At 61.6% G+C, this 13,331-nt stretch overlaps 1 protein-coding gene across 1 annotated transcript; it reads right to left on the bottom strand.

Annotated features, from left to right (window-relative positions):
- Positions 1-1,777: 1,777 nt before the first annotated feature.
- Positions 1,778-11,743, bottom strand: SLC9A3R1 (SLC9A3 regulator 1). The gene is made up of 6 exons (XM_037407603.1): positions 11,285-11,743; positions 5,095-5,256; positions 4,176-4,329; positions 3,574-3,614; positions 2,928-3,026; positions 1,778-2,804 (listed from the first exon to the last, which is right to left on the bottom strand). Exons 1-6 carry the CDS (start codon positions 11,675-11,677, stop codon positions 2,640-2,642), a joined length of 1,014 nt encoding a protein of 337 aa, XP_037263500.1. The 5' UTR covers positions 11,678-11,743; the 3' UTR covers positions 1,778-2,639.
- Positions 11,744-13,331: the final 1,588 nt, after the last annotated feature.

The following is a 13,331-nucleotide window of genomic DNA, read 5'->3' as shown; positions in this document are numbered from 1 at the left end:
TGAAGAGCGGCTCTACTTCCAGCTGGGATTACCGTGACAAGGGCTACTAATCCTCATGCTCTCCGTCACCTGCTGCAGGCAGGAATGGATTCTGTCCCCCAGAACAAGATTTGCAGAACCTGCTGGGTGAACTGCTGGCTCTGTGCTTCTTCTGTAGAGCATTTCATCCCTCTTCCAAAGAGGCAAGGTCAGACTGGCAGGAGAGATGTAGCTGGGGTGGAATTTGCTCCCCTAAAAAGTGACTAAGGTGGGAAAAAATACTTTCAACCTCTGCTGCCAGGGCCAAGGCGGGCACAGCAAAACCGCGCTGCCCTCCCCAGCCCTGCCACAGCTCCCCATGCCCGGCTGGTTGCTCCGGAGCCAGTAAGCGCCCCACTTGGCATCCCTGGTCCCCCAGCAACGCTGCTGCAGTCCTCCGCCTCCATGGGCGGCTGGGAAAAGCCTTCGCCCTGGCAACCCAAACAAAGTTGGGTCTGTCCTGGAGCAGCAGCCCTTCCCTGGGCTGGGGGGGGTGGGAGGGCTCCCCAGCAGGGCTCAACCAGGGTTCTCACAGGGAACCAAGTCCCCAGGCTGCTCTGATGAGGCAGAGAGGGGAAAAAATGCTTGCAGGACCCACTGGCTGCTCCCACTGCTGACCTGCACAGCAGCCCCAGCTTACAGCATGGTCCCAGGCAGGGACACCCTGCTTGCCCCAGCAGGATGAGGGTGACAAAAGGGGACAGTGGCTCAACTCTACTCAGCAGTCCTACCACAAAGCACACGACTTTGGAGGATGAGGCAGATTGAAATGGGTTCCCCCAGCTCCCAGGGGAGAGCAAGAGCCTGCACACCCCCCACAGATGTGGTGGTACTTTGTCACTTAGTTATCAGTTGAGCTGCAGACCTCTGACCGCTCATCTGCTCAAAGAGAGGAGCTTGCCTAGGGGTTTGGAGCAAGAAATAAGGCTTTGCAGAAGGGGAGAGAACAAAGGTGCCAGGCAGAGGCCAGGGCTGCGGGTCCACAGCTCTCCCTAGCCCCTGCTGAGAGCACAGCCCTGCCTTGCCCTCAGGAAGCCACTGTCCCCCCAGTGCCACCAGCCTGGCCACAGAGCCACAGCACAACCCCCCCACACTCGCCTGCTGTGGCAGGCAGGCCTAGCTTGGCTGTGTATGAGCTGCCCTGTGGGGGCTTAAAAACAGCCCTGGGCAGCCGTCAGGGTGGCAGAGCCCTGGGGGGGCCCTGGCCCCACCACACTATGCCCCCAGCCGCTGCACCAGCCCCACACTGAAACCCCTCTCTGCCCTGCTGTTCTCGCTCCCCAGGCAGGGCTAAGATCATCAATTCAGAGGGACAAACAACCCTCTCCCCATCATCCCCCCTGCCTTCCCCCAACCCAGGATGCAACCCTGGGGCTCAGGCTCACCCCAACCCCCCACCCCCCCCGAAGGGCTGGGGCAGACTTGGGCTACCCCCAGCAGAACTGCCGCCCTCCCACCCAGCCAGCAGACACAGATTAGAGCCTTGCATCACCCCCCTGCACTCCCGGGGGGATTAGAGCCCTTTAATCACCCTAAGGCATTAACCCATACTGGGACCAGCCGGTCCCTCCCTGATCCCCCCCAGCCTGGCCCCGATCCCCCCAGCAAGTGCCGAGGGGCAACCCAAGCAGCCCCAGTGTCCCCTGTCACTGGGAGCTTTACCTGGCTCTCCCCTCGGCCCCCATGGCACAGCAAGCCCCCCGACGAGCCCCCGCATGCCCGCGGGCTGGGGAAGGATTTAAGCCTTAAACCAGACACATGAAGTCAGGAAGGTTTATTCCAGTAAACAGAATTTCTCTTGAGCTTGACAGTACAACAACACCTGATTGCAACACATGGAAACAAAACATCCACAGGAAGAATTTCCACAAAATACATTAAAAAAATAAACAGTGTGATTGGAAAACTCTTATATTTTGGAAAAAAGTCTATTGAGAAGCCTTTAAATTAAACAGTATCAGATTCAAACCCTGATCGGCTCTGTCTCCAGGAGTGAGCGGGAGCAAAGGAGATGATTATTGCTGCTGCACTGGCTCCAGACACCCTCTCCTCTCCCAAAATAGCCCCGGGGGCAGGGGGCTCCCCACCATGCTGGGCACCCTGAGGACAGGGTCATCATGGACGGAGCTTGCCAGGCAGGGGCAAATACCCCCGGGGGGAATCGCTGTGGTCAGTGGCCAGGCAGGTGGGGTTTGCTAAGTCACTAGAAGCCTCAGGTTTTGCAGTTAAAGGGCAAGGGGGGGGTGGGGGGTGGAGCTTAAATGGAGATGGGGTTTGGGGTGGGGGAAGGACCAGGGAACAGCAGGGATCAAAAAGTGTTGAGCATTGGGCCACCCCAAATCCTTGATCCCCCCCTTGTGCAGGGCTTCATGGCAGGGCTGGAGGAGCACCTCAGGGCTGGGCTCAGAGGAGGGGGCACCCCCCGGCCCTCTTTAGCCTAAAACCACTGCCCAGGACCCCGCTGCAGGGATGCTCGCTGGCCACTGAGCCCCGTCACTTAGGTCAGGGTGGTGGGGAGCAGCTCTGCATCCCTGCCAGGAGCCTATGGCAGGGAGGAGGGGGGTGCGGGGGGGGTGTATGAGGCTGGGGGGCCAGCAGACCCTCACCCTGCCTTGGGGTCTTCACAGGTTGCTGAACAGTTCGTTTTTCTTGCTCCAGTCCATCTGGGGTGCCCGCTTACTGGTGCGCTTCTGGTGCGCTCGCTCCTTGGCCACTGCCAGCGGGATGTCAAGGTCCAGGAGGGAGCCAGATGCCGAATGGCGCTTGTCACCCTCCTGCGTGTCAGGCTGGAGGGCAAGAGGCTGTGTCAGCCCCACTGTGCCCCCCAGGACAGCCCCACGGTGGGGGCTCAGCCCAGACCCTGCTTCCCAGCCACTGCTTCCCCCCCCACCCTGCACCCCCAGCCCTACCTCGCTGTGGGTCTCGCCGGAGTCAGGGGACACGGCCAGCAGCCCGGGGCTGGATGGGCTCTCAGACACCGAATTGGACCGCAGCTCTCCGCTGTTCTCCTGCCGGGGAGCAGGGACTCAGTGTGAGCAGGGGGCTCCAGCCCTGGAGTTTGGGAACAGCCCCCAGAGTTGCAAGTCCCACCTGGGGGGCTGTGAAATCTGTCCTCCCAACACATAATCCTCCATGAACTCCAGGCTCAGAAATACCTCCAGGGCTGCCCATCCGAGGCAGGGAAGGATTAAACCCCAGCCTGACTGCCCCAGCTTTACAGGAGGAGGAGGGCGGCTGCAGGGCTGGATGCCACTTCCCTGCAGCAGCACAAGGGCTGCCGGCCCTGCAGCATCATGAGGATGGAGGAGGAAGAGGAGGAAGGCAGGCACTGCAGCCACCTCCATGACATCCAGCACTCCAAGCAATCCCCTTCCTGGGGGTTGGACCAGCTCCCAGTCCCCTTCCCAGTAGCACCTGCTCTTGTGTGGCACCCTCAGAGCATTGCAGTCCCTGGTGGCACCACCCACCCATGGGCAGGGGGGACACCTGAACAGGGAGGATCCCTGGCTGGAGACTGGCATAGATGGAATTAAAAGCAAGATGAGGCTCTCTTACCTTCCCTATATCACCATTGGCAACTGGTTCTGGCAAGGGACCTGCAGGGCGAGGACACAGGCACTGGGTGAGGATGCATTTCCTCTGTCCCCTCACCATCGGCACAGCAGAGCCCAGTGCTCACCCGACACTACCCAGGGTCCAGCCGGCTCCCAGATTTTTTAACCGACCCCTCACCACCAACCCCACAGCATGGGGAGATGCTGCCAGGCACCAGGCACATCCCCACAATGACAGCCATGATGTGGAGCCCAGTGAGACGCACCTCGTCCCCCACTGGGAGAGCAGGGAGGGGGGCCACAGCTGAGCCAAAATTGTGGAGGAGAGTGAAGGGTGGCTGCTGCCTGTTCACTCCCCAAGCCATAAACCCTGCCAAAGTGCAACCAGGGCCATAAACCCGCCCTCATGCAGAGCCCACGCCAGCCCCACCACCCGGGCACAGGGCTCACAGCCAGGCAGAGAGATGCCAAAGCCGGGTGACCTTGCTTGGCCCCAGGGTGATGAGACCTCCACCTCCCAGGGCTTGGGGACTCCCCAAGCACCCCCAGGTTTGGTGACAAAGTGACACAGAGCCAGCAGAGGTGGCACAACCCTCAGCCCACCTGTCAGGTGCTCCTCTGATGGCACCACCTTGCACTTCTTGAAGAACTCATCTGTGAGGACATCCACCACCAGCAGCCTGGTCTCGTCACCGCTCGCCTTGATGGCTGCCACCACATCAGCATGCTGCTTGCCCTCCATGCACACCCCGTTCACCTGTGGGCATGGCACCATGTCACTGCGGGGGCCAGGGGACATCTGCCCCTTGGAAGCTCTGCCAAAGGGGTGGGTACCAGCCTTGGTACCAGTCACACCCCCAGCACGGCCACCCTGCAGGTATCTGCAGCCTTGCAGGGATTAGCGGTGAAGCCAGGAAAACCTCATTAAAAGCAGATTTTCCTCTCAGTGATTAGCACAGGATCGTACAGGCAAAGCTGGCAGGAAGCACCCAGCAGGGCAGGGACCCCAGGCTGGCACAGGAGATGGGCAGCATGGGCAAGCCACGAAGCCCTGGCACCATGCCACAGTCCCCACAGACCCCAAAGCTTTGCCCCAAATGTGGCAGCAGCCCCACACCCTGGTGAGCAGCAGGGCTGGGGCTCAGCCATTCTTTGTGCTCACAGGTCATCATCCTGCCTGGCACAAACCCTGTCCCTGTCCCCACCCTGGTCATGGCTGGCAGCAGGACTTGGGCCATGGTGCACCTTGTCCTCAGCCTGCCCCACCCCAGAGACAGCTCAGGGACACTCCTGCTCCTGGCAGGGGACAGTGCTACCACCACTCAACCCACAGCCAGCTACTTAGTGCCCAGCCCCAGCCCCTCCGTGGTGCTGTGTCCCTGGGTGAGGACCAGCAAGTATGAGTCACCAGTGGTGCCAGGGACACCATACACCTTCCCAGCAAAGGGCAGCTCCCTCCTGGGCACCGGCATGCAAGGGAGCACCTTGATTTTTGGTGAGACCCCCTGCCGCCCAAGCATACCTCAATGATGCGGTCCTGGGGGGACAGCCCTGCTGCCTCAGCTGGCGACTCAGGGTCCACAGCACGCACGTACTGCCCCAGGCGGCTCTTGTCACTGTGCAGGTTGAAGCCGTAGCCATTGGGACCCTTCTTCATGTGGCACAGCCGAGGCCGCAGCTCCACCTGTAATGGGGACAGCCTGTGGGAGAGCTGCTCCTGGACCCCCTCCCCAAATACCCAGGGGCAGCACCAGGACCACCAGGCATCCGTTCAGGTAGCAGGGGCACCATGCTCAGGTGGCCACCTGCACCCCAGACACCTCAAGCTGGGATACAGGGTGTCAGAACACCCTACGAACCCAGGCTGTACTTAACTAATTAGGTGCAGGGCACACTAATTGCAACAAACCGTTCAAGAAACTTGTTATTATGTGTGTCCCCAGACCACGCTCTTCCTTTTGGCATCAGGGCTGCAACTGCCACATGAAGGTGGAAGAGGAAACGGAGCCCAGGCTGCTGGGAAGCACCCCCACCCCACCTGTCCCCTCCATCACCCCCTCCATCACCCCCTCAACAGCAAACCCAACCGTGAGACCAGCGGGACCCCCCACCCCAAAGCAACCTGCAGCCATTGCCAGCAGCAAAGGGGCACACAGGGCTTGGGCAGGGAGCCAGGATCCAGACGGAGCAGCCCCGATGCAGAGAAGCTCCAATGTCCCAGCACAACCCTCCATGATTGCAAAAGAGAAACCAGTTCGACCGGGGCAGCACGACATGGGATGTTCATCTCTCCAGGAGGCAACACCCAGCTCATCTGTACCCGGTTTCACCCTGACCCACGGATCTGCCAGCACCCGGAGCCAGGAAACAACAGCAGCCACAGCCCCAAGCCCGTGGCCCCCAGGAGTCCTTTAAGAGCACAGCTGCCCACACTGCAAGCAGCAGGGAGAAGCAGGAGCATCCCCAGGAGCATGGCAAATAGGAGCTGTCTTCGCTTGCCCAGTGGGGAGTGGGATGCCCAGGAAGCATCCCAGGAACCAGGTGACAAGAGCCAGCCACCTGCACACAGCACAGAACTGCTCTGACCCCAGCACCCAACCACCACTTCACGTATTTATATACAAAATGGTTTGATTCTGCCTTGATCACCAGCTCTGGGCTTTGGTAGGGCTCTCCCAGCAGCCAAGCCACATTCCAACTCTTGAAATATCCCTCACCAGGAGGTTTAGTATTTATTCTTCCTTCCAAGATTGTTTTTTCTCCCTTGGTACCCATAGTGTCACCAGGGGCACACAATGCAGGAATTTCCCCTACCATGCCTCCACCTTCCTGCTCTTTACGTCCTGTACAGCGCCATCACTTCTTGCTATGGAATCCTCTTTGACCCCTGCCAGGAAAGCCTGGTCCTCAAGGTGCTGGCACCCCTCACCTGGTGCTACAGAATCCTCTTTGACCCCTGCCAGGAAAGCCTGGTCCTCAGGGTGCTGGCACCCCTCATCCAGCAACACCGCAGTGGCACAGGTCCCACATGGGCCAAGGTGATGCATTTGCAATCGCCAAGCCAAACGCTGTGATGAAATCCCATCCTCCTGCACAAATGCCTTCCTGCAGAGTCAAGGCCGGCTGCCACCCAGCACCACTCACCAGCACCCCAGGTGCAGGTAAGCACCCAGCCGGGAAGCGAAGGCCAGCCCAGGATGGCACAGCATGAGCAATGCCTGGTGCAACAGTCCGGCTGCACCCCAAGCCAGCGGTGTCTCCCTGGCACACCCACAGGTTCCCTGCCTGGGTGGAAGATTGCAACACCTCGACTTCACCCCAGCCACCCTTTGGTCCCCCATGCCAGGGGCTGAGCTGTGGGCTCTGCCCCAGTCCCAGGTGGCAGCAGGCTCACAGGGTGCCCAGGCTGCTGTGATTGCACCCTCCACGCCGGCAGCAATCCCTAGTGACACTGCGGACAGGGAAGACCTGCACCAAAGCCAAGGAAGGGGAGCTGCTGGAGCCTGGAGGAAGGCAGCATCTCCCCAGGTGCCTGCCCCAGCCTGGCCCTGGGAAGGGGATTCAGGGTCTGTGAGCACCCACACTCCCAGCACCCATGGCAGCACCACGGGGCTGCTCCATGCCAGCAGCCTGGGACAAAGCCAGAGGGAGCAAGTGGCACTGGCAGTGCTCCCGGGTGAGGAGGAGGAGGGAGGACTTCACTCCCACCCGCACCAACAAAGCCCTGGCACCCAGGCTCCATAAAGAGGGGGGGGGGGGGGGGGGGTGTAGGACACACAACAGCCCTGTAGATGCCCCGGGGCAGGGGGGACAGGTCACAGCAACAGGGAAGCACCAAGGCAAAGGCAGGAGCACCCAGTGCCAGAGCAGCCCAGCCAAGCCATGACCTGGCCTCTCCCGCATGCTCCCCCAGTGGCTGGTAGCCCCCCCAGCCCAGCATGCCAGTCTGCCTTTGCCCTCCCCCACCCCCACACCATGCCAGCAGAAACCCTATGGGTAGCCACCATTCTGCTACCCAAAAGCAAAATATAAATGCATCTGACCCTCATCCTGCCAGTCCACAGGGGGAATACCCTGCACCCCTCCAGCCCAAGGTCCCCCTGGTCAGAAGGGACCCGAGGTGAGAGGGTTTGGGGTCAACACCCAGGATGCAGAGAGCCCCACAGCTGTGGGGACAGGAGCTGGAACACAGGAAAACGGAACTGCCCCTGATTTCTATAAGCTTTTGCATCCTCTCCTCCAGCGCCAGCCGCCCTCCTGCTGTGCTGGGGCACAGATTAGCCGGCAGAGCCTTGTTCCAGGCAATTACAACCTCCGGTGGGGGAAGCTGGACACAGCCCCCAGCATGGGCACGCTGTGCCAACCCCCTCCTCTGCTTCCAGGGTGGCAGAGGGACATCTCCTTCCCCCCGGAGATGCCCACTTGGGATGGGATGCTTGGCAGCATTGCATCCCCCTGATCCTGCCCTGGAACAGGACTTGGGACACCTCCAGACCCTTCTCCTTCCAGAAGTGGGCGAAACCATCCCTTCCCAGCACCTTCAGCCACCTGGCAGGACTAGTGGCCCCAGGGTCATGGGGACATATGCCAGGACCCACTCCCTGGCTCCCAGCTCCCCAGCAGCAAATTCAGGACAGTTTTGGAAGCCCCAAGTCCCAGGAAACTCCCCACAGCCCTGCAAGCAGCAACAAGCCCTCAGTAGCAGCATTCCTGGTTACTCAAAGAGAAACACAACGGCTCCCAGAACGCCTGGGCCAGCAAATTCACACGGATCCTGAAATCTGGCGCACGCATTCGGGCTTCATACAAAGGGGATGCAAAGCAGCCTCCTTGCAGCATCCCCGTCACGTCCCGTTTGACTGGAGCTGCTTTTCATGCAGCTGCCTTGAGAGGAAATTTAATTCACTTCCCAATTAAACACCAGCTACCCCCAGTGCAATGCTCCCAAACGCAGGGGGATATGCCCCCTGTTACGCCCCCAAACCCAGCTTTGGAAGGCTTATGTGGATTTTACAAGAAAGAACGAGCATTGCTGGCAGGGAGGGCTCTAATTTAGCACTAAATTTGCTAGAGGGAAGCCTGGGACTGTCAGCAAAAGTCTTACCCTGGTAAAAGCAGCCCCAGCCCACACCAGGGTGCTGGGCTGGCAGCTGCCGGTGCTGCTCCGCTAACACCGTGTGGTTTGCATGAAGCTTTCTGAAGACACTCCTGAGCAGCTGAAGCCTCCGGAAACACAGGCGGGGGAGGACAAACTGTCACAGCTCTGCACTGAGCGCTGGGGACAGTCCCTGCAGCACAGGGCCCCCAGAAGCAGGGCTGGCCTTGGGGGTGTCAAACCATTGCCTTGCTGGCTCAGCACAGCAGAAGAAGGGTGAATGGATCAGCTCCCCACATGCCCTCAGGGGGAGCCAACACTTCTACCCCAGCATCAGGGGGATCTGCAAGCCCAGGGTTTTATAGGAATGAGAAGGGAGCCCATGAAGACCCCTCCAAAAACTTCTCAGCCCATGCCCAGCACTGGGGGCCATGGGGGTGCCCAAGCCCCCCGGCACAGGGAGGGTCCTGACTGCACAGAACCCAGCAAAGTTTGGAGAGATCCTGCCTGACCGTGGGAGATGTTAAAGCCTAGCTTGGCCCCAGGCAGGGTGTGGGTGCTGTGCACCAAGCGTCTCCAGGCTCGTTAAGCAAATAAATACAAGTCTAGCCCAATAAAGCAAACAGGACTCTGACACATGCAAACCTCCCGCTCCCCACCACAGCGATCCCTGGGGAATCCCACCAACCCTGGGGCTGGGATGGGCTGCTGGGGGGATGGGGCGGCAGGCACCGGCTGCCCGCCAGCAGACAGAGAACAGGCACACCAGTGTGTTCCTGGCTCACCAGAGAGAAATCCCTTTCTGCCTGCTCTGGCTTGGCATCCCGCCCAGCATCTTCCCACCCTGCTTGGTGGGGTGTCTCCAAACCCGCTTGTCTTTGCTCTCCCACCCTGAGCACTGGGCCCTGCTCCTAGCCACAAGATTTCCTGCTACCTGTTGACAAACCGTCCAGGGCTGTGTGGCAACGTCACCCCATGTCACCCGCACCACCCACTTCCTGCTCCCGTGCAGAGAGAAACCACCTGTGGTAACTGCACCAGCTGCGCCCTGAGCCTGTCCCCCCAGAGCCACGGGGCAGCTCCAGCCAGGGCTGGCCCCCCACAAAAGCATCTCCAGCTTCACAAGCCCTTTGCACAGCCCCTGTGAGCAAGCAACCACCCCACAGCGTCTTGGGGCTCCATCGCCCCCAGGGACTGCACACCCTCAGCCCCCCCAAGCCTGGCAGGTGACTTGCCCGAGCTTCATTAACTACATCCCTTTATTTTTTCCCAGCCCACAGAGAGATCTGGGAGTGGAAAGCACAGCACAGACTGTCTCACCGACCCGAGGGAACACTGGCACCGTGACATACAGAGAGCATGCTTCCCCGGTGTGGGCCAGCACCGCAGACCGGCATGGGGCCAGACCTGAGGGACCAGAGATGCCATGGGGGACAGCGAGCCAGCAACAGGGGCAGAACCTGGTTATTCCCACCTGAACAAGCCCATCTTCAAGGTGCCAGGCAGGGAGGACACCAGCACCCTGCAGCGGATCAGCCTCACCAGGGGCAATGGGCAGCCAGCATGAGGCTGAAGTCCAACAGGAGACACAGCAAAAAAGCACCAGATCCTCAGCAAAGCCCTGCGTGACAATGGCACAGCAAGGCACCAAGGCCTGCCCGGGGCTCAGCATCAGTGCTGGAAGGGCCCATGGCCCCAACCCCTCACAGCTGGCCTTTGGGAGCAGGTCCTGAGAGGGACCCCCACCTCAGGGACACCAGAAGCCTGCTTCCCGGGAAGACCATCCGCATTTCTGTTGTAGCAACAAACACGTCTTTGCTAGATAAATAAAACCCAGTATTATCTTCAGCAGCCCAGAGCGTCTCTTAGGAACCGCTCCGGACAGGAAAGGTCAGCTATTTCTCAATTCCTCACCTTTTTACATCACTTTGTTTCAACTGCCAACTCCCACGCCTTCCTGCATTAGTGTGTGTCTGTACTCAGGGGACCAACCGGATCAGTCCCCCCTGCCCAGGAAGGGATCCACCATCACTGCTCCGCAGCAGAGACCAGACACGCTCAGGACACGAGTGACCACCACCAACACCTGCAGTGACAAAACCTACCCTCTGCCACAGCTTTTATTGTTGTATTTTGGAGCGGTTGATGCCAGCCCAGCCCCGGGCATCTCCCACACTCCCTGGTGCTTTTCTCACCGCGTTTTACCAGCCCTGCATCACAGGGATGGGCCGAAGGGCTCCGGGACACCGGGCTGCTCCGTTAGGGGCCCCGGCAGACCGGTGCCTGCCAGCCGCCGCTCCTCGCCCGAGGCGGCTGGGATAGGAAAGTATTAGAGAAGGAAGAAATATTGAAAAATTAAAATAAAAAAGGAAAAGCAGCAAGGCGCGGCGGCGCCCGGTGCTCATGGGGAGCCGCTTTTAAAGCGAAGCGAAAAAGAAAGAACCGAGAGCGAAACCACGCTGGGGGAGGCTGGGGCAGACGAGGCGGCTGCTGCTCCCGCCCGCTCGGCTGGAAGGCGACCACCAGGGCCTGTCCCGGAAGGCGCTGACCCCCTCCCGCTCCGGACGCCACTCCCACCCCCCCTCCAAAACTCGGCTGCCCCCGGCCGCCCTTTTACCCTCTGGCCGCCGCCGCTGGGCTCCCGCGCCGCGGGCTCCGCCGGCTCCGGCGCCGCCTGCCCGCCGCCCACGGGGGGCTCGGCACCCGCCCCGCCCCGCTTCTGCAGCTGCTCGTCGGCCACCGGGTCCACGACGAGGAGGCTGACGGCCCCGGCAGCGGCACGGATGCGCTCCACCACCTGCTGATGGCTCTCCCGCTCCACGTTCTCGCCATCCACCTCCAGCAGCCGGTCCCCGGCCCGCAGCCCCGAGCGCTCGGCCGGCGAGCCGGCCTCCACCAGCCGGATGAACTGGCCCGGCTTGCCCTTCTCGCCGTGCAGGTGGAAGCCGTAGCCGTCCGGCCCCCGCTCCAGGCGGCACAGCCGCGCCGCGGGGCCCGCGCTGTTGCTCATGGCGGGAGGGGCGGGAGCGGCTCCGCCGCCCGTCCCCGCCGCCCGCGCTGAGCGCCTCTGCGCGGCGGCCCCCAGCGTCGATCTTATACCAAAGGGCGGGGCGCGGCAGGAGCGACGGCCAATCAGAGAGAGGGGCGGGGGGAGACCCGCCAAACAAGGAGCCCGGCGGGGCGGAGCCTGTATTGCTAGGGGGTGTTATTATGCAAATCATCACCCAGGGGGTGGGGCTATGCAAATATTCCCTCGTTCCGCTGGGGCTGCCCCGACGTGTAGCTGCCGGTGCCCTCCGCGCCCCCTGGGGCCGGGGCCTTCCGCATGGACCCTGCCGCATGGACTCTCCCGCCTGGGGCCGGGGCCTCCCGCCTGGGCCCTGCCGCATGGGCCACACCGCTCCCCCGGGGCCACCTCTGCCTTCCGCCTGCCAGCCAGCCCCGCTCCCCACCCAGCCGGCTCTGCCTCCCACGGGGTCACCACAGACAGCCCGAGGTGCCCGGTGCCCAGCGAGACGCTCCCCGCTCCTCCCGGGAAACAGCTGGTGTGGCACACCTTGGCATCTTCGGGCTGCGACCCTCCTTGTCCCCTCGCCCAATGCTGGGAGGCAAGGGACTGGGGGAAGGGGGGGGGGGGGGGGACACCTTCAAAAGTGAAATAAAAACCCCAAAGTGACCCACTGTGCGGTGGAAAGGAGAGGAGCCCTGTGTCCCTGAGCCACCCCCAGCCCCTGCTCAGCACCCTGGAGCTGGGGGACAAGAGCGTGGGAGATGGAGGAAACCCCGGGGGATTTGCTCTGCCCCAGCCCCACGGTGCTGCTCAGGGCCTGGGGAGCAGAAGTGGCCACAGGGTTATGGGAGGGTGAGAGCCTGAGGGTGCGGGTCAGCCAGGGCAGGGCAGCTGCAGGCCTGGGTTGTTCCAGCATTGCAGCAGGGCTGCTGGTGCTGGGCAGAGCCAGCTCCCAGGATCATCCCGGGGAGCGTGGCACAGAGGTGCCATCGGTGTTTCTCACTGCTGGGCTTCAGGGCCTGGCAAAGGTCCTATGGGCAACCAGCATCACGTTTAACTGTGCTGCAGCTGGGCGAGCAAGGAAGCACGGGCAGCATTCCCACGGGACACAGCCCTCCTGGGCAGCTCAGCACCGCAGCCCTGCTGCAGGGAACCCCAGCAGCTGAGAACCCCCCGCGTGCTGGGGGTGGCCACGCTCCGGCTCCACGGGCTGAGCAGAGGGTGGGCTCATTTGTTTCCTCCACTTGGCTGAGCATTCGCCCGCAGCCACTCAGCCCTGAGAAAGGCAGCAGAGAGGAATCCCACGGCAGCCGGCGGCAGATGCCTGTGGAGAGGAAAACCAGGGCAAGTGTGTCACGGTATGGCCCCAAGGACAGGGGGGTTCATCGCCTGTGGCCTCTATGTGGCACAGCCCCCCCCTTGGCAAGGGGGTTGTGAGCAGTGCAGCCCCACAAGTGTGCATGTTTGCCGGGGAGACAGAGGGGGACATATTTTGGGAACACTGCCCTAAGTCAGGAAACAAAACCCAGCTCCAAGAAGGCTGGTGTGAGCACAGGACCGCGATAAGGAAGAAAAGCAGCAGCAAAGGAAACAGCCAGCGCTGCTTTGGGTCCGGCAGCACCCGCGGGGTGCCAAGGCACTGGCAGCACCGTTG

This window comes from Falco rusticolus, chromosome 1 (genome assembly GCF_015220075.1).
Source record: "Falco rusticolus isolate bFalRus1 chromosome 1, bFalRus1.pri, whole genome shotgun sequence".
Classification (NCBI taxonomy): Eukaryota; Metazoa; Chordata; class Aves; order Falconiformes; family Falconidae; genus Falco; species Falco rusticolus.
Note: the sequence above shows the minus strand (reverse complement) of the source record. Positions and strands in the feature narration are given on the sequence as shown.